General features: G+C 34.6%; 1 protein-coding gene across 1 annotated transcript in view; it reads right to left on the reverse strand.

Moving 5' to 3' along the window:
* The window catches only part of lbm (late bloomer), a 48,547-nt gene extending 23,094 nt beyond the window's left edge, over nt 1–25,453 (reverse strand). The window contains exon 1 of the mRNA XM_073988169.1: nt 24,885–25,453. Coding sequence (XP_073844270.1) covers nt 24,885–24,944 — 60 coding nt within the window. The 5' untranslated portion in view covers nt 24,945–25,453. The remainder of the gene's footprint in view (nt 1–24,884) is intronic.
* Nucleotides 25,454–26,945: the final 1,492 nt, after the last annotated feature.

Consider the following 26,945-nt stretch of genomic DNA (forward strand, 5'->3'; position numbering starts at 1 on the left):
AGTGGAATTCTGGTATATTATTTATTTGCTAAGTTCATTGTTAGAAGTGGTCGTACAATAAATGTACTAGAAGAATTAAGTAATACTAAATATTGAAGCACTGGTATTGAGTGAATCGATAAATGAAATTTGTTGTGAGGATCACTGTTGAGATTGGATCAGAATGTATATTAAAATCCACCTTTAAATGTATGAAAGGTTTCTACATGTAATACCATTGGCATTGGGTGAACAAGTAGAGCTAAAACTGTAACGTATGAGCTAAGGTTGTGGTTTCTAAAAATTGTACTGAATAATGTACTATTGTTTCTATGTTAACACGAATTCGGTTTCAAAATAATGTAATAATTGTTCCACAAACATCCCAGACGGGACAAGGGAGACTTCTCTCATATCATTGAGTGCACCCCGTTTCATATTAGCTCAATGATATGGGACCTACTGTTTATCGCCGAGTCCGAACGGCGTGCCTTACGACACCACTTGTAGAGAAGTTTTACATGACTGAAATACTCAGGAAATGTCGCTAACATTACTGAGGGGTATTTTGCCACCGTTGAAACTTTGATGTTGCCTGACCGGGGAATCGATCGGGTTTCTACATTTTGATATCACAAATTCCAAAATTCGGTTGGAAAATGTAGATAAAATTTTCAAAATACTCATACCGTTCTAATAAAACATGGACTGAAATTTAAAATGTAGGCCGCTGTTGAAGTGTAGAGGTATTTTTTTTTTTTTTGAGATTCGAACAAAACGTGTACGAACAGTACTTTAAAGAAATAAAGTATCAATTCAAATAGGTATTAGTACATACAAATTTTCAGTGTTCACCATATTAAATATTGTTTATTTGAATATTATTACTTTTCCGCATACGAAGTAGCGGGCATTTTGCTAGTATAAAATAATTCCTCTACGTAAGCTCTCAGGCCTTCCCATAAAAATCTTACTGAGAATGACATAATAAATATAAGCAAATATCATAACTTTATAACTGTTTAATCTTCATGTATGATTTTTCACACCTGTTTTTTATGGTATTTTTATCTTTAAGACAAGTGTATCCCTTGTACGCATCACTGTAAATAAGATTTTAACGGGTTTGACGCCAAGAACATATCTAGTCTGATGACTATATGTTGTATTTATTTTTTTGTTTGTCGATATAGAGTTACAAAAATATAAGATAATGAGAAAGATGCGTGTGCTGTCAGTTTATCAATTCGCACATGTCTGTTTTGTTATCACACTTCACAATTATTTGAGACAAAGGGGAAGAAGAAGTTAAGTATTTTTGAAACAATTTGATGAGCGTAATTAACTTGGACTGTCAACGCCACTTAAAAACTAAATAATGTTGTTTTGATTGCTGTCAATTGAAGAGCAGAGCAGCCTCAATTGTCTACTTACTTCTGAGTAGGTTTGTTTCACACTTCAAACCCCCACACGACAACAGTATTACATTTTCAAATATAAGCTAATTTGGATACTTCAACAAATTTGCAATAAATCACTTATCAAATAATTGAATTTTTCGGCCATTGCCCATGATGTGTGAATGTCAACTGTTTTTAGTTACGTATTTATTTTGTTCTCCATTCATCATCCATCCCACTTTAGTAATTAAAAACAAATTCAAAAATCACTCAAAATTCAATTAGTCACCGCGGGAGGTAAATAAGTAAAGAGCAACATTTATTGTTTTTATTTTCAATTAGCTTTTATGACCTCATATATTTCAACTGTTATTCAATTTTCAATTTCAAAGCGTTCATTAAAAAAAACTGTATTCGCTTATTCCGAATTATTGGTTTTGAAACAATTTTGTTTTCACGTGCTTGTTGTAACAATTTGTCATTATAATGGAGAGAATGCGAATGAAAAATACGAACATATTCCAGTGGTAATGAATTTTGAAGGGATATTTGGAGCATTTCAATCTGTATCTAAATATAAAAGAATATTCTGGGATCAATACTCAAGAAATACTCAATAAAACAAGTAAAAAAGCGTTAAGTACGGCCGGCCCGAACGTTTTATACAATCCAACATGAAATATTCTGATATTAAGAAATAATTAGTTTTCTTTCTGTTTTCAAAGTCCACAATGTCCACAATTTGTGGTGGAGATTTTTTCTAACCACTAGGAATCCTAATTACCAATTACACCACATTTGGGCTAATTACCAATTACACCACATTTTGTAAACATTTTTCTCTGCAAAGAGGAAAGTGATGAAGTTAAGCCAATGGGGCAATACTCCAGACTTAAGCAATTATAAATAAAAACTTAAAAATATCGGGTGACACTATTATACAGGTCCATAATTTTTGGAGGAGACGAGGAGGCGTGTCCACTAGGGTTATGACTTTTTGACATTTTTCCTCAAAAATGATTTCCTGTAGCAGGGATGAATGAACTTCTGCCTATTAATCACTATGCTATCGTTTATTTCATTGAAATATAAAAAAAGTTCACGCACAAATCGATTTTAATAAAAATAATTTTTTGAAAAAATATATGAAATGAAAAACTTTTTTTTTTCAAAAAATTATTTTTTGTTGCACGAATGAATAAATATAAGCCTTCTAATAACTATAATAACGTTTATTTCATTCAAATATTAAAAAAGCCGCGAAAAAAGTCACTTTGGAAAAATTTAAAATTTTTTGTTTTTTGTTAAAACATTATATTTTTGAATAAAATCGTTTACGACATTTTTACGATTCTCAGAATTAAGAAATAAATAAATAAATAAATAAATAAATAAATAAATAAATAGTGAGAAATAAATTTTATGTCATTTTAATTATCTCATGTGGCTCTAAAACTTATTTTCAATTATATATCTGTTTTCAGTGACTTCAAAAAATTGTCCATAATTTTGATAAATTCAAATTTTAAAATCATTTTGTGCGTGAGGTTTTTTCACCTTATAATTAAGATTTTATGTAATCTTATGGCAAAACTCATCACGCTATGATACAGGGATATGAGGTTGTAAAAAAGTCATAACCCTAGTGTCCACAATTTTTAATGCAAACGTTTGTTAGGCACTGGGAACCCTAAATGCCAATTTATGCCAAAAATTTGAATAATAATCTTCCAATATCTGAAATCGGGTGCTACCGCTATAAGCGGGCTTTTCCGAAACATACTCATTTCTAATTTTTTTAGTGGAGAAAATTTCTGACCGCTAACAAGCAAAATTTAAAGCTAACTTGATCTGAAAATGTAGCTAAAAACTTCAAAATATCTAAAATTGTTCGGTACCGTTATATGCACACAATTATTGGTATATTCGTTTTTTGAACGGTATAAGTTTTAAACAAGCGAGAAAAACCTATAGTCGGGATGGGGCTGACTATGTAATGCCCTACACTACTACCCTGTGCACAAGTTTTACTGGTAAATATTTTTTGGGCGATACTAAAGTTATCAGCCACCCTGACTTTTATACTAAATAACATAGGGCTAATTGAACCAAAATAATAACAAGTCAGAGCCGCCCTGGCTACGTCGGAAAATGAGATGTATTGTATCTTTCCTTCTGGCATTGACGGGCTTGGAATACCCCTACTAGAAGCGGAGATATTCGCATATGAATAAAACTTTGAAGTGTAAATTTTATCATACAAGATCAATCTCAATAAAGCAAGCACCACGAACAGAAATGGGTCTTCTTATTTATCCATCGGCAGCAACAAACAATAAATAAAATAATTACAACAATTTGAAATCCCAAAAAATTTAAACTTCGGTTGGATTAGCGACTATTGGCATATCTCCGTTGTTACCTACGCCAACCTACATTACATTGTAAGGGTGATATTTTCTTCTATCATTATCAGGTTCTACTTTTGTATACTTCTTATAGAAGAGGACATATTCGCTTTGGAAAAAAAACGTTGACTTGTTTCCAAATAAGTTTTTTTGCCCATTTCAACCTTAAATATTATCCGTCCCCCATCCCCATCAACCGCTCAAAATTGGACAGACGGACGAACGGACACGCATAGCCAGATGGACTCAGGGGATCAATATAGCTCAACTTGACCTGCCTGCAAACAAAAGTCGCATTTTTCCAAAATTTCAGCGACCTATCTTAATTTTTTTGGACGCTAGAGTGATTACCACAGACGGACGGACATGCATAGATCGAATCAGAATTTTACCCTGATCAGGAATTTATACTTTAAAGCAGTGCTCACCAGCACCCCTGATTATTTCACAGTTTGCCAGACATAACCATCGTGTTACCTGGTCTGACAAATGACGTCACCGGCAACCCGCCATTTTTCTTGGATCAGACCATCTCCTAATAATTCTCTACATCAGCAGACCGCCCGACTTCATGACCTCTGAACGCCGCACTTTAGTCAATTATGGGAAAGCTAATTGGCCGAGTTCACTTATCACCGGTTCAGAGATCTGCCTAACTCTTCAGATGTTCGATTAGCAGAACGGTTGAATACCCGAAGTGAGACCAAACTTCCCAGCAGGGGCGACGGGATTAGCGTATTGAGCTTCGTGAGCTTCGTCGAGCCGAACAAGTGGTTAAATCATATGAACAGGTGCAACATTGGAGTCTGAATAAGTGTATTGTGGGCAACGGTTAAGTCACTCTCGAACCCTGGAAAAAAGAAAGACAGGACCTCAGTCACTTTTGGCTACGTTACGCTGACTGACCCGAAGAGATTCGCAACCTTGATTTTTTCAATGCGTTACAAATGGAAAAATAAACCAATTTCGATGAAATGTGAAATGCGTAAAGGAATATGGTCGAGAAAAATCACTGTGCGTCGTTTGCACAGTAATAACATCTTTGCAGTCCTACTGTCCACCACCATTTTAAAATTATAACTAGAGAGCGGAATCCTATGCAAATGCATATATGGTTAGGATGGTCGTAGAGAAAATCTGATTAGACAGAAACTCGTTTTATTACAAAATAAAACGAATTAGGCCCAGAAATTTTTGCATATTCTGCATATCGTGCATATTTTGACATATTTGTACATATCTGCATAAAAAGAGCATATGCAAAACCATATGCAAAAATATATTCAAGGATTTGTGGTCTAAATATCCTACCAAAATGGCTGAAATTTGGTATTAAATCTTCGTTAGGGATATGCAACTTTACAACTGAAATCTGTCCGCATAGGTCCACGTCTTCATATAGGCCCCATGGAACGGTACCTACCGATATTCGGTATTGTGAAAGTTGTAGCTTCAATATCCCACCGAAATGACTGAAAATTGGTATTTAGTCTTCATTGGGGGTATAAAACAGCCCACCTGAAATTTGTCGGCATAGGTCCACGACTTCATATAGCCCCCATAGAACGGTACCTCCCAATTTCCGAAATTTTGAAGGTTGTGGCCTCAATATCCCACCGAAATGACTGAAATTTGGTATTTAGTGTTCGTTGGGGGGTATAAAACACCCCACCTTAAATTCCTCGGTATAGGTTCACGTCTTCATATAGCCCCTATAGAACGGTACCTCCGGATTTCTGGTATTTTGAAGGTTGTGGCCTCACTATTCCTCCGAAATGGCTGAAATTTGGTATTAAGTCTTCCTTGGAGGTATAAAACGCTCCACCTGAAATTTGTCGGCATAGGTCCACGTCTTCATATAGCCCCCATAGAATGGGACCTCCCGATTTTCGGTATTTTGAAGGTTGTGGCCTCTCCCACCGAAATGACTAAAATTTGGTATTTGGGTTTCGTTGGGGGTATAAAACTTCCCACCAGAAATTCCTGGGTATAGGTCCACGTCTTCATATAGCCCCCATAGAACGGTAGCTACCGATATTCGGTATTTTGAAAATTGTAGCCTTAATATCCCACCGAAATGACTGAAAATTGGTATTTAGTCTTCGTTGTGGGTATAAAACTTTCCACTTGAAATTTGTCGGTATAGGTCCACGCCTTCATATAGCCCCCATAGAACGGTACCTCCCGATTTTCGGAATTTTGAAGGTTGTGGCCTTAATATTACACCGAAATGGCTGAAATTTAGTACTTAGTCTTCATTTGCAGTATTAAACTTTCTCCCAAATTTTTTTCGGTATAGGTCCACGTCTTCATATAGCCCGCATAGAACGGTACCTCAGGATTTCTGGTATTTTGAAGGATGTGCCCTCAATATCCACCCGAAATGGCTGAAATTCGGTATTAAGTCTTCGCTGGGGGTATAAAACTTTCCAACTGAAATTTATCGGTATTGGTCCACGTCTTCATATAGCCCCCATAGAACGGTACCTCCCGATTTCTGGTATTTTGAAGGTTGTGCCCTCAATATCCCTCCAAAATGGCTGAAATTCGGTATTAAGTCTTCGTTGGGGGTATAAAACTTTCCACCTAAAATTTGTCGGCTTAGGTTCAGGCCTTCATATAGCCCCCATAGAACGATACCTCCCGATTTTCGGTATTTTGAAGGTTGTGGCTGTGGTTATACATTTCTCTATTTTATTGACTTGTCTGAAGAGAATTTTAAACAGAAAAATTGTACACATAGACATTTTTGTACCTATTATTGAAATATTTGTTGCATAAGAAAATATGTAAATTGCATAAATTTTGCATATGCAAAAATTTATGCATTTTGCATAATTTTGCATATGTCATATGTTTCGATTGCAATGTAATCAGAAGCCAAAAATATGCCCAGTCCCAAAATTTGACATGAATCGGACCAAAAATAGGGGTTGCATAAAATTCTGCTGTCTAATTATAACAATGCCCATGAAATAATATTCGAAACACCCTTATATATTTTCTCGGTATGCATCTGGTAGAAAGAAGTAAAACACACACATATTATATACAGTCATTATCCATTAAACACATTTATTATTTTGAGAATTTATTAGCTAAAAAATTCTTCTTTCAATCATTTGAGACGTTCGTGTTATGTCTGTTCAGTCTGTTGGTTTCTTCTTCTTCTTTTTCCCGTTCTTTATTTATTGCGTTTTGTTGGTGGCATTAGCTAATAACCATAACATATTATTTTAAACTTGAAATGACATATTTGTGTAGTTTTTGAGTTCTTTTTTCTTTGTTAAATAAAAAGTGGAAAATATTAATGTTTTTTTTTTGTTTTATAGCTTTATATTCTGCTTTTGTTGTCAGTCATTAATTTTTGGTAGCGATGGCATGAAGTCATCAGCTGTTACATAGTACACGACTACCAACAACAGTTGTTGACTAGGCCAGGTCGCCAGGTCAGCCGAATGCGTGCAATGGAACACTCACTTGTTTCTATTTACTCACTTGCCAAATGGCTAAAAAGTGAATCAAAAGTGTGTGTAATTGCCAGTTGTCTAGCTGTCTGAACAACAACTTGTTCAGCTGAAGGTGAGGAGAGGTGATGTCACATCCTTTTGTATAGGCGATTATTTGTTTGTTTTTGTGTTTATTTGGGTCATGAGAAAAGTAGGATAAGTCACAACATGTTTTATGTAAATAAAAACTGCTTTGAAGTCGTCCTCGCTAATACGCCTATTATGGGTAATTGGTAAGATGACAGGTGGTTGACCAGACAGCACGTGCAAATAAGTTCAAAATTACAACCAGTAGTATATAATAACGGGTTGGTTGCCGCTGTCTTGTGAAGTCTTTATTTAAGCAGTTATATTATTTTCCTGTGGTTTTACTTTCAAGTTAAGGGGTTCATATAAATATTCTTGGGCAAAAAAATGAATATTAAAGTATGTATCTAAAATTTCGTATGCGTCATTCAGTGTTCGTAACATACAAGCTTAACTAGTTGATTTTATGCACGTTTTACACATTTAGTAATTTTCAGGTATGGTTAATGGCTAAATATGATGTATAATTATCATGTTCAGACATATGATAAATTAACTAATTCATAAAAAATAAGAAGAATTATTTACCCTCCTGTGTAGTTGGTATTTACAAAAATATTTGCGGAGAGTTGGTGCTCAACCATTGGGTATGGCACTTATTTTTTTTTTTTGATGGTGTGTATCCTACTTTTACAATCCCACTATCGACAACTATGTATATACAAATCGGCGGGTTAACAGCTAAACCAAACCGTGTTCACGAGAGACGAATACAGCTACACTAGAAATCGGTAACTTACTTACTTAGCTGGCCCATTACAGAACATATGTTCCATAAGCCGAACTAAGAAAAGATATCCACTTCTCTCTGTTTGCTGCTTCGCTATCTGGAATACCGCGCCTTTTCAACTCTTCATCCACTTGGTTGCTCCATCTAAGCTCAGGCCTGCCAATTCTGTGTACAGCGCCATGTGGCACGTACATATTTATACGCCTTTTTAGCGGGTTCGTCATCTTTCATTCTTATGATATGACCTAGCCAACGCAATCGTTGCATCTCGATACGTTTATCTATACGGATGACGTTGTATAGCAGATAGAGCGCGTAGTTCATACGACGTCGATATTCACCGTCAACGGAGATTGGTCCATAGATCTCTGCTTGCGCAAGTACCCAGGCTTCGGCCATACATCAGCACGGGTAGTATCAATGTTTTGTAAAGCTTTGTTTTTGTTTGACGAGATGTGGGTTTGTTCTTAAACTGCTTACTTAAGCCAAAGTAGCATCTGTTCGGCAACACAATTCTTCTCTTTATTTCACAACTGATGTACATTGTGTTTATGGCGGTGGAGAGGTAGACGAAGTATTTTACTACCTCAAATGTCGAAATGCTCTACGAAAATAATCCTCATTCAATTTGACTGAAGACATGTCATCTCATAAATAAGCTAAAACAACGGTTACCAAAGATGTAACGCTAATTTCAGATGCCTTACAGGGTCTTCAGCAGTAACTTAATCACGCCATTACTCGGAAGTTCGACTCACGGCGGATGTGTACTTCTGGATTCTTAATATACTCACCAAAGGCGTTCATCCTCAATAAGAATTATCTCTGTCCCAAAATTTCGGTTCACAGTGTAATCAAAGATCTGCCTAACCCTTCAGATGTTCGGTCAGCAGAACGGACGTTCCGAGACATCATCACTGCTGCAGCCGCTTGTCATATACCTGCTGGTCGAATACCCGAAGTTAGACCAAACTTCCTAGCAAGGGCGACGGGATTAGCAAATGAGCGTGATGAGCTTCGTCGTACCAACACCAGAGTCAAGGAGCTGACACTGGAAGTTAACAGGATAGTCGGTGACTGATCCGAAGAGATTCGCAAGTTATTTCAGTCGACAGTTTGTCGAGCACCGAAGGAGGAAGGACTCAACCTCAGTCGAGGATTCAACCTGAAAAGGCCGTGTGACAGAACATTGATGGTGGCGCTTGACTTTACAGCCTTTGATGTTTGAGGACATCGAGCGGACAACCCTTGGGCCAAGTTTGAAACGTTGGACAATCAATTATATGTGTGGACGCCAGTCCTACGTGGAATTCAAAAACAAGAAGTCCAAGCCCCGTAGAGTGAAACAGGGGGTTCCCCGAGGTGGGGTGATATCTACGGAACTGTTTAAGCTCTACCTCTCCTGTATTCCGCCCCCTCCATACGGCATTGAGATCGTAACGTATGCGGACGATTGTACGATCTGGGCGTAGAATACATTCCCTGATGTCATTTGTGAAAGGCTGAACTCCTGTTAGACCGATCTTACCAGCTTTTTCCACGCGAGGAATATGCATATATCCGCCATATGGACGGCACAGGTAAGAACAGAGTTGAAGGTCATGGTCGATGGTAGCAGAATTCCGACCACAAACTACACCATAATTCTAGGGGTCACATTCGACAGCATGTTCACGTCGTCCGCGTATGCCACAGCTATGTTCCCCAAACTGAAATGTAGGAACAAGGCCCTCAAATCCCTAGTCGGCAGCATCTGGAGTAAGATAAAGAAAACTTGATGACCACATATTACGCGATAGGTCAGTCTGTGGTAAGTTATGCGGCTCCAGTTTGGTCAGCGAATGTAAGTGCAACGTGATGAAAAGATATTCAGACTTTTCAGAATGCCGTCCAGAGAACAGCAAACATCGTCATGTCTCCAATGGACCATCTACGTTGCAGTACATGCTCGAGTGTTACCGTGGGAGGCATCCTAATCACCATATTCTGAATAGAACCTCTTCACCCAGGCAGATCAAGAAAAATCTTCATGATCTAGAAAGAGAGGTCAGTCCAGCGTTACAAGAGAGAACACCTAGATCAGCAGGCATATCAAGCAGGTTTGAATAGTATTCATACGGATCCAGCCGAAGCTGCCATAAACAACTATCGGAAAACCGTACGTTTAAGAGAAAAATGTTATTTATTAAAAAAGCTTAGAAAGTCTCAAAACTATCATTTTGGTATAAAATTTGAAGTTTTCTTGCAAAAACAATTCTCGGTGCTAAGTGCATAAAGGCGCACCATTTGGACTCAGGGCAAATATAACGGTAGGATATCGCGTAACCATTATTTTGGTCGCTATCTTACTGATAAATTTCGCTAATTACCGAAAATATATGCATTTTAATTTTACCGACAAATGAGGTAGACAAATCCACAGCTGAGGCATCACCTCCTGTGCAATCTTACTAAATTAACCTTGGTTTTAGCTTTTGTATTACTTTAGGAATATTCAAACTTTTCAAAAGAGAATGTTTTGTATAGAAACCTTTAAAAAAGTACATCTACATGGAACCAATATCTTAAAAATGACATGAATCGACTTATCCTTCTCTCTCAGAAAACCACAGAAATGGCCTGGAATTCCATAAACATAGACTATATATTTTAATAAATATTTTATCTCTTCACAAAATGCATGATGATTTTCTTGTCTTGCCACGAAAACAAAGCCAAAAGGTTAAATGGCTTTATATTTCATGACAATTAGCAAAATATTTCATGCACACATTGCATCATTGCTAAAATTATCTGACCGATAACGACGTTTCGTATTTTGGGATGATATTAATATTTATTAATGTTCTATCGTCGAGTAAACTTAGAAATGTATGCTGCCCAATTAGAACGAAACGTTATAGCATCAACTAGATTTCGCATAATTTGGTGACACACACACAATCAATACAAGTTTTATCATCAATGAAATAGAAAAATCGGCAAAAAACAAAAGAGTTGAGTTGCTAAAATAAATCTACTTCAGCTTTTGTTTTTGGAAATACATATTTTGTTGTGGCAAGAAAATTATGTGAAATATTTCAGGTAAATAGAAATGGGTGATATATACGTAGATATAAGTTGGACACTTTCCAACTGATAGAGAAAGCAGCATACCATTGTTAGAAGATTTTGTTGTACATTAAATAATGTCATGGAGCGGTTATGGAATGCAAAATGGGCCTTATTAACTAGACCTACTAGATAGCATATTATAGATGTATGATATAGTTTACTATGCAGTGTATTATATATGACAAAAAAACTTGGTATAGTTTAATAATCGCTAACAAAGAAATAAAAAAATATCTCCGAAAATTGTTTAACTGTAGCGGGAGGTTTCTCCACAATCTAAAATTAACAATTTGACAATAAATATTCACTTTGTGTTCCATCCATTAAACATTTAAGGAATAAACAATAATCATTTGAGTATCATCTTTAAAAGCGTTTGAACACCCGAACTAAGTATGTGTTTTTTTTTAAGAAATTGCAAAAAATACTAAAGCAATTTTCACAATTTAATGAGCAATCTGTTTACTATTCCATCGAGTAATTCAACTTTGAACAAATGTAAATATGCAGTCATCTTGATGTATGAGTGTGTTACTTTTTTTGGCATATTTTCCTGACTTCATCGTTGGGTAAACACAAACAGAATCTTTAGAGTATAAAAAGAAATCATTGCATTACTCAAAGCAGAAAGTAAGCAAAAATTATAAATCTTTTTATTTGTTCAACCAAACCATGTGTTGTTTGGTCGGACGGTCGATATTAAAAGTTCTTATGTCAGGAATAAAAAATGTGTACAAAAAATTAAAATGACCAGAAAAATACTTTCTGTTTTTTTTTTTTTTGTGTAAAAATAGATATATGTATTTGCTAAACCTTTAAATATTTCAACAGACTTGAATTTAATTAACAATTAAAGACATTGGCATATTTAATGCCTCACTTGATTTCTAAACATAAATGAGAATTTAAGATATCATTTATTTTGGTTAACTAAAATAAGCTACAGTGCAGAGTGAATTTGTTTGGAAATACCAGGAAGTCTTTATGAACTTTTTAATGTTTTTTGATATCATTGTTAAGACAGTTTAAACAATGATAGATAAGAGTTGTAGTGCTTTTTTATACCAGTTTAAGAATGCAAAATTATGTTCAATATTGCATTAAGATTTGCTAAAAGTAATTCATATTAAAGACCGGTTTTATTTTCAAGACCGGATTGTTTTTATATTAATGAAAATTGTTTGTTTGTTTTGTTTATTGTTGAAGATTCAATCTCATTTTCGATTGCTTGAGTGGAGTATTCCCCCATTGGCTCAACTTCATTTATTACCCTCTATTACAGAGAGTAAAGGCCTGCGTACATAAGCTGCTCTGCCTGATTGCCTTGCTTTCCTGCTTCATTTTTGACATAATAAAAATAAAAGAATAAAGAAGGCCGAGGAAATTTCGAACTGGGTTGCCCTTTTCTTTTTTATTCTTTTATCAGAAGTAAGCAAGGTAAGCAGGTGTTTCTTTGGAAAAGCCGAAAAGTGAGTGTGATTCTCATTCATTTGGGAATACTAGACACTTAAAGATTTCGGTTTTTCACTAAAAAGGCATCATTTCAAAAACTGAGAAGCCAATTGATAATTCCCTTCGCCGGGATGAAATCATGATATTGGTAGCGATCAGTAAAATTTTGCAACACTGTCAGTTCGTTTTGAAAAACATTACTCTCTGTAATAGAGGGTAATAAATGAAGTTGAGCCAATGGGGGAATACTCCACTCAAGCAATCGAAAATTAATGAAAATTATTTTAGGGATTTTTGATAATATAAAGTAATCAAAGACTAGTTGAGTTTTGGACTTACGGAGGTAAATTGGAGAAGAATCTTCTTATCCTATTTGGGAAATACATTTCTATGGGCACCTCGGCACGTGTAATACATTCAAAAACAAGTAAAATGACGTTAAGTATAGAAAATAGAAGTAAACAGGAACAATTGACATCCTTTCGTTTATGAAAGTAATAAGATCTCTCCTTATTCCTTGCAGGAGCAGAATATCTTAACTGATAATACTCCCTATAAAAGGGGGCGTCATTGTTGTTCCTTTCAAAATATGGACCAATATTTTCAAATTTCCGAATAGAACTTTTGTATCCTCTGGCAACACACAACATTGAACTAGAGCAAACTCGGTTCGAAAATTGTCAAATCGAAAAAACATCCAAATACATAAAATTCGGCAATACCGGTTAGACCTAAGGGGTTATGGCCACTCACAAATTTTACAAAATCGAAATTGTTTTCATTAGCTCATTTTAAAGTACAGGTACAATAGAATATGTTGCAAAAATCTTTGAGTCAATCGGATAAAAATTAGCTGAGATATGAGTGTTAGAAAGAGAAAATTTATTGTGATTTGTATGTAACATCGAAGTTTGAAACGCGGTTTTCTCAAAATGGCATTTTGGAATACGGTGCCCACTGTAGCTCGAAAATGGATGATCCGATCTTCATATGTCTTTGTGAGATTAATATACATATAAAAAGCTTGTACTTAAGCGAGAGATTTTTTTTAATTTTTTTTGACGGATTTATGGCGAAACAACTATTTATTTTTTAATTAAAATCGAAATATTGACTTTGACAGTTCATAGTTTTTTTTTTAAATGGATATTTTTTAATTTAATTAATTTTAATTTATTTAAGATTATTAGGTTCTTAATGATCCCACAAAAATATAGCTGATCGGTTTATTCGCTTTCGAGCTACAGTAGGCACCTCAAACTGCTTTAGTAAAAACAGTTTTCAAAAAAAAATATCCGAAAGTAGCTGTAGGTGTGATCTATCAGATGAAAACAAAATCTTCTACAAAATTGGTAGATTTTTTGTAAAAAATTCATGAAAAATTTCATTTTTCGTGCTCAATAAGTGGCCATAACCCCTTAAACATGGATATATATGGATAGTTCTTTCGGAGTAAGTTTTCTATATTCTAGAAACACAAAATTCCAATTAACAATTGGTTGTTCATTGGAATTTTGTGTAGAAAAATGTCAATAATATATTCAAAAAATCTTAAATTGGGGCAGTCTTATATTAGGGCTATACCAAAACATGGACCTATACTGTCTGATTTTTGCTAGAGATGTTTTGTACCTGTAAAAGTGTTTTGTACATTTAAGTGGTTAAAACTTTAAAAATACCGTTCTATGGGGGCTATATAAAGACGTGGACAATAACGAAAAATTTTCGATAGAAGCTTCTATAACCACAATGAAGGCCAAATACAAAATTTCAGCCATTTCGGAGGGATATTGTAGCCAAAGTTGGTAAAGACCCTTCTATGGGGGCCATGTGAAGACGTAATCCAATACCGAAAATGTCTGGTGGAAAGTTTTATACCTCCAACGAAGACTATATACCAAATTTCAGTCGTTTCGGTGGGGCTATGTGAAGACGTGGACCTATGACACAAATTTAAGGTAAAAAGTTGTATACCCTCAACGAAGACTAAACACTAAAATTTTAGCCATTTTGGTGGAATATTGAGGCGTCCACCTTCCAAATACCAAAAATCGGGAGGTCCCGTTCTATAGAGGCTACATGAAGACGTGGGTCTATGGCACTTACAAAGAAGCCTAGATACCAAATTTCAGCCATTTTGGTGGGATATTGAAGCCACAACCGTCAAAATACCGTAAATAGGGAGGTACCTTTCTGTCTGGGCTATATGAAGGCGTGGACCTATACCGACAAATTTCAGGTGGAAAATGTTATACCCCAACGAAGATTAAATACCAAAATACAGTTTTATACTACCGACGAAGACTGAATACCAAATTTCAGCCATCTCGGTACAATATTCGGTACCTTCAAAATACCGAAAATCGGAAGGTACAGTTCAATGGGAGCTATATCAAAACGTAGTCCGATATAGCCCATTTTCAATTCTAAACATTCTAGGAATAAAACAAACTTCTATACCAAAAAAAGAAACTCTATCGTAAATATTGCGAGCTGTTACATCGAGCGGACATGGTTATATCGACTAAGAATTTTATGCTCCGACGAATATTTCGATGTGTTGCAAACGGAAATTTAATTATACCCTCCATAATATGGTGTAGGGTATACAAATAGATTCAAACTGGACACATTGATACTATTAATAGATGCCACTCTGCAGAAAGAAGTTAGTACGCATGTTGTTAACCGACTCCGAAGTATGTGTACTTGCGAAAGTTCTCTAAGCAGTAATTGCTTCAAAAAAATCTCCTACAAAGAGTGCTCTAAATACTTCCTTCAGCTGTCCATAAGGACTCGTTTTAGCTCGTGTAGAAAGACACACTTGAGCTCGTCTATATAGACTCCCTTGAGTTCGTCTATATAGACTCCCTTGAGTTCGTCTATATAGACTCCCTTGTGTTCCTCTATATAGACTCCCTTGAGTTCGTCTTCAAAGACTCCCTTGAGTTCGTCAATGAAGACTCACTTCAGCTCATTTATAAATACTCTTTTCAGCTCGTCTATAAAGACTCCTTTCAGCTCGTCTATAAAGACTCCCTTCAGCTCGTCTATAAAAACCGCCTTCAGCTCGTCTATAATATCTCCCTTCAACTCGTCTATAAAGACTACTTCAGCTCGTCTATAAAGATTCCCTTAAGCTCTTCTATAAAGACTCCTTTCAACTCGCCTATACAGACTCCTTTCAACTCGTCTATAAAAACTCCCTTCAGCTCTTTAAATACTTCCCTCAATTCGTCTAGGCCTTCTGCTTTCAGCTCGTCTACGTCTATAAAGACTCCCTTCAGTTCGTCTACATATATAAAGACTCCCTTCTGCTAATATACGTCTATAAAAACTCCCTTCAGCTCGTCTATAAAGATTCAATAAGCTCGTCTATAAAGACTCCCTCGAGCTGGTCTCTATAGTCTCACTTCAGTTCGCGTAAAAGACCGCCTTCAGCTCGTATAAATTTAAAGACTTTCATCAGGCAGTCTTAAGACACTGCCTTCAGTTGCTATTTGTCATTTACTATGGATATTGAATGACAGTTGTTTTAAAGCTGGAATAACGGACTTCCCTTAATTAATTTCCATATTACAACTACAACAAATCATTTATTTTTTCGAATCAAATTTAGTAATCCACTACAAAAAATCGTTATGAAATTAATTAATTAATTTCCTCATCAGTATCAATTTCTAGAGAATAAAGGTAAAATGAAGTTTCTAATTAAAAAAATATTTTTCCATATAATTGTAAATGCCCCTTTATCCATATGCTAATGATGCTCATTTTGGGTGTGTTTGGAAATCCAAAAGTACGTTTTCCTCTTCATTCAATAATTTCGACTGCTACAAGTATTTTTAGTTTCGATTTTATTGGCAACAGTAATGGTAGATGAATGGATAGACATTCAAATTTCAATACAGTAACAATGACGGTAGTACGAGTTTTAGCAATTTATATCGATTGCCAAGATATTGAAAATAGTTTTTCGATTATATTTCATGAGTTTCTGTGCAAAAAAAGCGAAATAAAAAAATCACAACAACATGTAAATGCAAATTTTGTTAAGCGGCTTTCAGCCGGCATAAAACATAATCGAAAGAGTGTGTTTGTATACGTTTAGAAGATTATCAGTCACGAAATATCAATTGAAATTGTATTTGTCCAATTCATAGTTCATAGGGATTCAAGGACATTTTAATTGTTATGTCGTATTTCTTTCTCCTCAAAATGTAATTGAATGATATTTGAATTTAGTCGCTAGCTTTTATTAAATACACTAGTTTTTATTCACAAACACACACTATATCAATCCATGGCTAAATTTGTATCTATTATTTGGACAATATGGATATGGCGCCGCATGTTCGGTGAATGTGTCCAAATAAATTATTTATTAAGTGAAATTCCCCACACACAATATAAAATGCAAAAAAAAAAAAAAAACAGAACAACATAAGGCGCCAAGGAATACAGCATTGTCATCAGCGCACCTGCTGACTGACCCACATTTCAACCTTCAATTCGGGTGAGTCTTCCTTGTCAGTTCCAGTTGGTAGCGAGCGACACTTTTCTGAGTGACTTGTTTTTCTCAAATACGCATTTTTTGTCAATTAAGTTTTAAACGTTTGTTATTGTTGCGGTGCTTTGTTTAAATATGACATCACTCCCAAAGTCATCTAAATCCAAATTATGTTCCATTCAAAAATGACAAATATATTTTATTATGACTAAACACCATTTCCAAAATTATGAATGAACCAAAAGAGATTTAATTTGATGTTAATTGGGAAAATGGAGGGAAATTAGAAGGAATGATTTTAATTGCAGTTGTAGAGGTAGGGAATAAATATGATTATAAAGATATTGTCAGATTCGGTATGTAATATTGTCCTTACAATAAAAGTATTTGTCATAGTCATAGGACATATATCGGCCTTTTTGTAGAAAATTTACTTCTGTTGAAACTGAGGTATGGGGTATTATATCTCGCGAATTGTTGTAATATACCATAACTTTTGAACGCATTTAGGTAAAATAAACTGTTTTAGCACGATTCACCGATGGATTTCTTAAAATTATAATTTGAGCGGAAGCTGTGGTCATATTAATGTAAAAAAATAGAAAAAAAATCGTTGAAGGAAACGAGCTTTTTTAAGTCAATTTTCAATTAGTGGCTTTACAATACAATGTAGAGTATAATGTTCAAAGAAGAAGTTAAAGAATACACTTCAGAGATGAAGTTTCTAATGTATGATTTTTTAATATAACCACTGCATCAATCTCAAACGGATGCTGACATTTTGAAGACTGAAAAATTGGGTTTTTTAAATTTTTGCTCTAATCGGAACGCGCAACTGTACTCGTTTAAAAACTGATTATGAGATTGTAGTACTCGCGATTACGCATTTTTTGATGTATAACTCGGGCGTGTAGCCTTCAAAGGTTCACAACAATCTCAGCTTAAAGTCGAAATTTTTGTGCGTAATTTTTTTTAAAAAACCAGTTTTTTGGATTCAAAACTTTCAAATGCCTTTCGATTTCAGTGGAAACCCGCGTGAATTTAGTTTTTTTACGTTCTGAATCTAACAAGCCTTTGCGCGTCTAAATCCATCCACTAGATCGGCGGATATGATACCCCTCAAATTTCGAAAATATGCAAAAAATATTTTTGAAAATATCGCGTATTTAGACGCGTTTTAGATGTGTTATTCCTACTTAGATGAATAGAGCGAAACGCATATTTAAAATGTGCGAAAACAGATATTGAAAAACGTTCGCGAATCCGGAGATATAATAGATTTTTTCTAAAAACTGAGTGCGATGCTACATCCACGGTTCTTGATGGATCGCATTGAAATGACATAGGATGATGTATTGTTTAATGGTGATCATTGAAATCGGATGCGCATAAAATGCAAATGTACTTCGTGGAAATTATGGGCATTTTACTGTTTTTTGCACCCTAACATGCAACTGATGCTACATCGTGGTCGTCAAATGGAATTTCACAAAGTGTATATCAAATAAGAGAGATTGATTCGCTGTTTTGGAAAATCGGATGCTCATCTTCTGATTTCCACTATTAAGCGGTTTCTATGCGTTTCAAATGTTGTAATATTCAATATAACATTATTTTAATGTTATGCCACAATTGGAATTCCTTGTGATTTAATATAATGTTCTAAAAATATTCGCCAATAGGAAAACTATAAGTGAAAAAGTTGTTGCAACGGAATATCTTCATTATTGCGTGAAATTTGGACGAAAATGACGAAGAACTCAATCATTTTTTCTTCAACATTTCCTATAAAACCATAAAAAAACAAGTAAGAACAGACTATAGTCGGACGGGGCCGACCATGTGATACCCTATACCACTAAACGCGTCTTCTTGGGATAAAGTTATAAGATGTGCATTAGAAATTTTACCAATTTTCACACAAAAGTTTTGATCAATTTAACCCGCTAAATATTATCCGATCATACCGTTGACTTGCACGCTACTTCTTCATCTCAAACCAAAACTACGTTTAAAATTTCGCGCCGATCGGACTATTATTGCGACCTACAGAGCGGCTACAAAATCGAGCAAAAATTTTGTTTTTGGTCCATTTCATCCCTTTAACATTTCACGATCATCGCCAAAAACTAATCAGTTCTATTCTGGTCCAAACCCGACCTCCATACTAAATTTCGTGACAATCGGTCCATAATTGCGGCCTCTAGCTTGATTACAATTTTTAATGGACGGACAGACGGACGGACGGACGGACGGACACACATCGCTAAATCGCTTTATCTCGTCGAGATATGAAGTTTGGTATACCACATGAGGGGTCTACGACGAATATTTCGCGGCGTTACATGAATTTTTGGGAAAACAAACTTATTATACCCTTTTCCACATTGTGGTATAGGGTATAATAAAATTAGAATAACATAATTTTTATTTTTTTCGTCACATTTTCATTGTATTTTTGCAAATAACACGAATACTATAGCTCCAAACTTCACGACTTAGGTTTCATTTTATTCCTCACAATGTCTGGATGCTGCTATAATTTTTTTATATATTTTTTTGTAAGTATAAGCGCTATTGTTTCAAAAATATGTTTGTAAATACGTGAAATTATTTAACAAATTTAATTTATCGCGAATCCATTGAAACTTTTTGAATTTTTTTTTGCATATTCTCAAAGGGTGCGAATTCAGTTAACGATAATTGGATATAACAGCTTACTATATTAAGCCGCGATTTTTTTAGAATTTTTTCTAATTAGCATAATTAAAACGGTCATATCTTTTGCGCGCAACAATCAAAGTTGATAACGAAAACAGATTTGGAATGACGATTTTTTTCTTAATCTATGTACCAAAAATCATAGATGTAGTATCAAATTTTTTTTTGATTTTTTTGAAATGGAAAAGACGATTTTAGACATTTTTGCTGATATAGGTATTATAATTATAATAACGATAATTTAAAGTTTTGTTCCAATTATGTAGTTTATCCATTTAAGAATATTCAAAAATTACTTGCTTAGGATCTAAACATGAATTTCACCTTTTTGGGGTCACACTTTTTTTAAACTTATACGTGATTGATTTACAATAAAAAAATGTCATACCGTCACTTGCATTGGTATCGAACATGTTAATGATTTTTTTTAGAATAAGAACAACGTTAATTTCCATCGGACCAAACTTTTTATTCCCTCCGCCATTGATGGAAATGGAACAATTAGTATCCTTTAGTTTATGAAGATATTCCGCCACGCCTAGGAGAAGTGGAATATGCTAACTGAAGAATATCGCTTTATTTTAAACAAGGTTAAATACAAATGAATCATCAATTCAGCATCATAAATACCATGTCATGACAAGGTTTACCTATTTTATAAATTGCGAATTGTGGTTGTATATTATACAAGGATGTATTAATGCTAAAAAATGGGTAAAAATGGATTGGAGCCAACGTGTCTTTTTTGTTTTCTCTCGATTTGTGATTAAACCACACTTTTCCCGATTTTCCTGTCAAAGTAAAAGTGGAAGCCAACAAAATAGGGATCATCTCACCAATGTATAACTTTTCAATATTTGATCTGCATGTGCCATTAAATGATGCTGACGTTTTGAAGACAGATTTTAAGAGTTTTTTTTTGAAATTTTCTTCTAACTTCATTCCGCAAACAGGCTTTAAAAAAAATCATACATAGGATTGTAGAACTCGCGTTTCTGAGCTATTTGATATATGTGTCGTGAATGTAGTCTACACTAGGGTTATGACTTGTTGACATTTTTCCTCAAAAATGATTTCCTGTAGCAGGGATGCATGAACTTTTGCCTATTAATCACTATGCTATCGTTTATTCCATTGAAATATAAAAAAAGTTCACGCACAAATCGATTTTATAAAAATAATTTTTTGAAAAAATATATGAAATGAAAAAAAAATTTTTTTCAAAAAATTATTTTTTGTTGCGCGAATGAACAAATATAAGCCTACTAATAACTATAATAACGTTTATTTCATTCAAATATTAAAAAAGTCGCGAAAAAAGTCACTTTGAAAAAATTTTAAATTTTTTGTTTTTTGTTAAAAAATTATATTTTTGAATAATAGCGTTTACGACATTTTTACGATTCTCAGAATTGAAGAAAAATAGTGAGAAATAAATTTTATGTAATTTTAATTAAAGTTTATTTTCAATTATATATCTGTTTTCAGTGACTTCAAAAAATTGTCCATAATTTTGATAAATTCAAATTTTAAAATCATTTTGTGCGTGAGGTTTTTTCACCAAATCACCTTATAATTAAGATTTTATGTAATCTTATGGCAAAACTCATCACGCTATGATACAGGGATATGAGGTTGTAAAAAATCATAACCCTAGTCTACACAGCTTCACAAAAATCTGTATCCAAATACGAAATTTTTGTGCGAACGTTTTTCTAAAAATCATAATTTTGGAGCTAATTTTTACAATTGTCAGACGATTTCCTCGAACTTGGATTTAATAATTAGTTACTCGTGAAAATCCATCTACAAAAATACAAATTATGAGAAAATACAAAGTCGGAAAATCACCTAAATTTGTTTTTGAAAATATCGGGTATTTTATCGAGTTTTCTGTGGGTCGTTTCTACTGCAATGAAAAAACTAGTGCGGCATCTTCGTAACTTCGGTCGGAAGGAACCGTTATATGGGGAGTATACCAAAATGTGGACTTTTGCATGTCTACAAGTTTTGCAGATAAGCTTTCCAACCGCTAGAAACTTTAAATTAAAATTAGAGTTATTTTGTCGTAAAATGTAGCTAAGTCCTCAAAGTAGCTAAAATCGTGCGGTACCGTGATATGGGGGTAATACCAAAAAGTGGACATATGACGCCCATTTTTCATAGAGAACTTATCTGACCTCTTGGAAACTTAAATGTGGAATTACTGCTATTTTTTATGGCATAAATAGCATAAATCCTGCAAAAAGAGAAGAAAATCGGATGTACCTCTTATATGGGGGACTATATTAAAACTTGAACAAAATGTTGTACGCCCATAACGAGGACTAAATACCAAATTGCTTCCATAACGTAGAAAATCCTTCAAAATACCAAAAATCAAAACAAAGAAATGTCCGACTATTCTCTAAAGACATGCTTTATAAACCTACTAAATTTCAGCTACATCGTTACGGTAATGTGGCCTTAAAAATACTGAATATAGGGCGGTGCTGCTCTTTGGGGGCTATATTAATACGTAGATCTGTAACGACAATTCTCTGCAAGTTAATATAAAATAATACCACCAATGAAGACTAACTAATTATGTATTCATTACGGTGAAATAATGAGGCTAAAAGTTGTAAAATACAGAAAACAGAAAATAAAGAAAACTAAATACTAAATTGCAGATATTTCTGTACCATAATTCGGCTAAAACCCAGCAAATGCTGAATAGTGGACGGTACCGTTCAAAACTCAGACCTTTACAGACAAATTCCCGGGAAAAAGTTTTGTGGCCCCAAATAAACTATTTCGGTGTCATAATAGGGCTAAGCCCTTGAAAATATCGAAAATCGGGAGTAAGCGTTATATATTAAAACGGGCCATGTACTGACAAGTTTCTTGGAAAAGGTTTTGTAACCCAGAAAAAGTCTTAATACTAAATTCCAAACATTTCCGTGTGAAAATGAGGCTAAAACCGCCCGAAAATCGCGGTGTCATTTCGGTGTAATAATGGAGCTAAAATCTTTAAAATATCGAAAATCGAGAGGAACCGTTCTATAAGTACTATATAGAAACGTGGACCTGTACGGCAAAAAAGCTAAATAATATTTCAGACATTTCGCAGAGATAATGAGGCTAAACCTTCAAAATACCGAAAATCAGGAGGTGCCGTTTTTTTGGGGACTTCGTCAAAACGTGGACCTGTACTGGCAAATATCAGGGAAAAATTTTTGTAGCCCCGAAAAAAATTCAGTCATTCATTAGTTTCAAAAACCTTGAAAACACCGAAAATCGATCGGCGCCGTTCTATACGAACTATATCAAAACGTGGACCGTTTTATATACCAAACATTATAAAGCTCTATCGTAAATATATAATAATATGATTTCTACAGATGGACGAAAAGACGGACATGGTGATATCGACTTAGAACTTTATGCTCATCATGAATATATAGATAGGGTCCCCGAAGAATATTTCAATATATTACCAACGTAGTGACAAAGTAAATTATACCCTCCATATTATTGGGTAGTGTGTAATCAAATGTCAACTTCGACTTTCAATTTTGAACTGGACAATAAAATGTTGAAATATACATATTATTAGATTTAAAGTGATTAAGCTTCTGAATTCTGTGAGTCTGTCCGATGGCAATGCGGTTCATTTCTCTGAGCTGGCTTGGTGTTAATTGGAGACAAGTAAATAACAGTTTTGGATGTTTAAAAATAACCCCTACTCAACACATTTTATTGCAAATTATGTGGCCCAGCTTGGGTTTGGGATTTATTGTAAAGGAAATCAGAACAGCACCAGAGAAATTTTTCTAAAATTTTTCACAGCAACTACTTCCTACGAACGTAAATGACAAAGGGATATGGGATCGCCTTTTTATCGCCATCTTCGAACGGCGTTTCTAACACAGCACATGTAGAGCAGTTCAACATGGCTCAACATTACGCTGAGGCGTATTTAATTTTTATTGTTATTAAATGTGGAAAATAATGTCTATATTTTGTCGCTTAGTGTTTTTCTTCTACTAACCAACTTTTCATTTTTTCAACCAGCAGGTATTTGATTTAATTGCTCCATGTCCTTATAAGAACCAGAGTTGGGTGCTAATAGAGATCTCAGATTTAATATATTTCTTTTAAATGAACATTACTTTATTAACGTGTTACATTCTTATTTTTACCAAAGGACATATTTGTATGCTTTATCAAAATTTGGAGCCACTTCGCTTTATAAAGTACATAAACAGCTCGTTACGCTCTTAGTGACTTTATTACCCCGGTTACACTTAACCGGATTAACCCAGTGGGTTTGGTTTTCAAATGTAAATTCCATAGCGCAAACGTCAAATAAATCCTCCCGAACTGGGTTAACCCGGCAAAAACTCTTGTGTAACCTTACTATATAGCTTGGTTAACATCCACTGTGGTTTAAGATCCTTAAAAGATGTTTATGGCGAAAACCCATAGGTGTGAAGGATGGAATAGTAAAACCACGCTAAAAGTCGACAAATAAGTTGCAAATAAACATAGTTTTTTTCTGGAACTGTCGAGGAGAACTCCATTTCCATTTTGCATTATTTATTTGCAATGAGTTATTCAGCACATGCTAGCTACTTACAATTTGCGTAAATTTTTTTTAGTTTTGCCAAAGGATATTTCCAAATTCTGATATCATACAATTAATTATACATTGCTCGATTTTAACACTAATCTATAAATAACGACTACTTTATTTTCAATTCTGTCTTCGCCTGCTAAACAACACATTTTTAAATAACATTTTTAGAGGATCAAACACTGCAATATTTAGTTTTATTTGTTTATAAATACAATTTTCACATGAAATGGTGTAGTTTTGCCGTGTGACAATTCTATGAGAAATGCGGATGTTCTTGAATTTTTTCACTAAAAATGTTGATTTGTGTTTGTCCGTTTGTATTTCTTCCGTTTCGCCAGATGCTGAGAACTTACCGCCAGAATTATATTGAAGGCGATCGATGAAATTTTTACTGTCGTTGTAGCACAACCCATTTTATTGCTTTTTTATTGACTTTCTTTCGGAATATTTAAATATAGGAGATTCGTCAGTTATTTGATTATTATTTTATTTATTTATTAATTTATTTTTTTATTTATTTATTTTTTTTTGTAATATATGTTTTCGTTTATTTTGTAATTATTTATATGGCAAAAATATTCGTAACTTCGTTTGAACGAGATGAAAGAAAAACCGGTTAATCGCCCGACAGCCGCTTCAAAGACTTTATATTAATCTTTCACGTTTGCTGTTCATCTACAAACTAAAGTGAGTGTGGCGGCAGTCAACCAACAGTTTGCTAGACTTCGTATGTTCTGCTCTGCCTCAGTTCCTTGTCACTGCTACAATGAGCTCAGAATTATCACAAAACGAAATAGGTATGTACCGTGAATATACAACGCAACCGAGACGTTAACGACAACGTCACTGGCATCGACGACTATGGCTGGCTATGACAACGGCGGCAATGAAAATGGTCTAGTCTGTTTGTCTGTGTTGTGACGGCGAATAAACCTGATACAGACAGAGCACAAGTCGAATTGATGAGCAAAACAATGACGTCACGCATTCGACTAAAAGCGAATTGAAAAGCGCCAGACTAAATAGCTAAAAGTCCCATTACATAGAACATGGTTTGTGCGAGCAAACAGACAGTCAAACAAAAATAAAATAAACAAGAAAGGAGAATCAAAACCACAAATGACAAAATAATGTACCGAATATGCCACGCATCGTAGAACATCAGTCCATATTTAATGTTCAAATGAGGTTAACACAGTAAAGAAACCAGTAAGGAAAGGATCATAGTCGGGCGGGGCCGACTATATGATACCCTACACCACTGTGAATATGAAAAATATAGGAGATATATGTATATCAATTTGAACTGATTTGTATATAATATGGTACAATTATTACTATACAAAATTCCGTCACACATTCCAAATTTCATCAAAATTGGACAGATCGGGCGAAAATATATATAGGAGCTATATCCAAATCTGAAGCGATTTGGATATAATTTGGCACACTTATTTCTAGACTGAATTCAGACACACATTCCAAATTTCATCAAAATCGGACGTATGTAGCGTGTTTGGTGCAGCAAATACGTCAAATCGGCCGAAAATATATATGGGAGCTATATCCAAATCTGAAATGATTTTCAAAAGCAATAGGGTCCTTCCTATGGCTAAAAAAATTATATTTCCCAATTTTCAGCTGAATCGGACAACAAATGCGACTTGTACGTTGCGAACAAAAATACATGGACGGACGGACGGACGGAAGAACATACATAAATCGACTCAGAAAGTGATTATATGTATATCCCCAAAAGGAACAATGGGTCTATTTCGTTTCCTTTTGTATGTTACATACAAATACAGAAAGACATAATACCCCTTACCACAGTGTGGTGTAGATATATTGACCAAAGTCGGGTGGGGCATATATGTATGTAATAGAAGAATGTATGTGGGTATAAAAAGTTTCTTGTTGAAGAAGTTATTGAAAAATAACTTCGGTGGAGAATATCCACAAACAAGAAACAAGGGAACTGAAGAGATCCAGTGGAGTGGATCGAAACTAGTCTTCCCTGCCTTACCCCTTGGCGAACAACGCCAAACTTTTTCCACTAATAAAATATTTGTTTTAAAATAATAATACAACAACAATGGGATTAAGTCAGACTATTTTGAAAAAAACAAAATTGTATTAGCTATCCCAACAAAAAACGGCGCCACCAATGTTCGATTTGAGAAACACTGGCACCGTCGGAGTTGTGTTAAGTTGCCAAAGACAAACTTCTCATTGAAGTTTTTTCTTTGTTCACCTTTATACTTCGAGCTGACGATGATGTTTGGGTATAAAAAGTTTCTTGTTGAAGAAGTTACTGAAAAATAACTTCGGTGGAGAATATCCACAAACAAGAAACAAGGGAACTGATGAGATCCAGTGGCGTGAATCGAAACTAGCCTTCCCTGCCTTACCCC

This window comes from Musca autumnalis, unplaced genomic scaffold (assembly GCF_047663935.1).
Source record: "Musca autumnalis isolate F117 unplaced genomic scaffold, ASM4766393v1 scaffold_5, whole genome shotgun sequence".
Lineage (NCBI taxonomy): Eukaryota > Metazoa > Arthropoda > Insecta > Diptera > Muscidae > Musca > Musca autumnalis.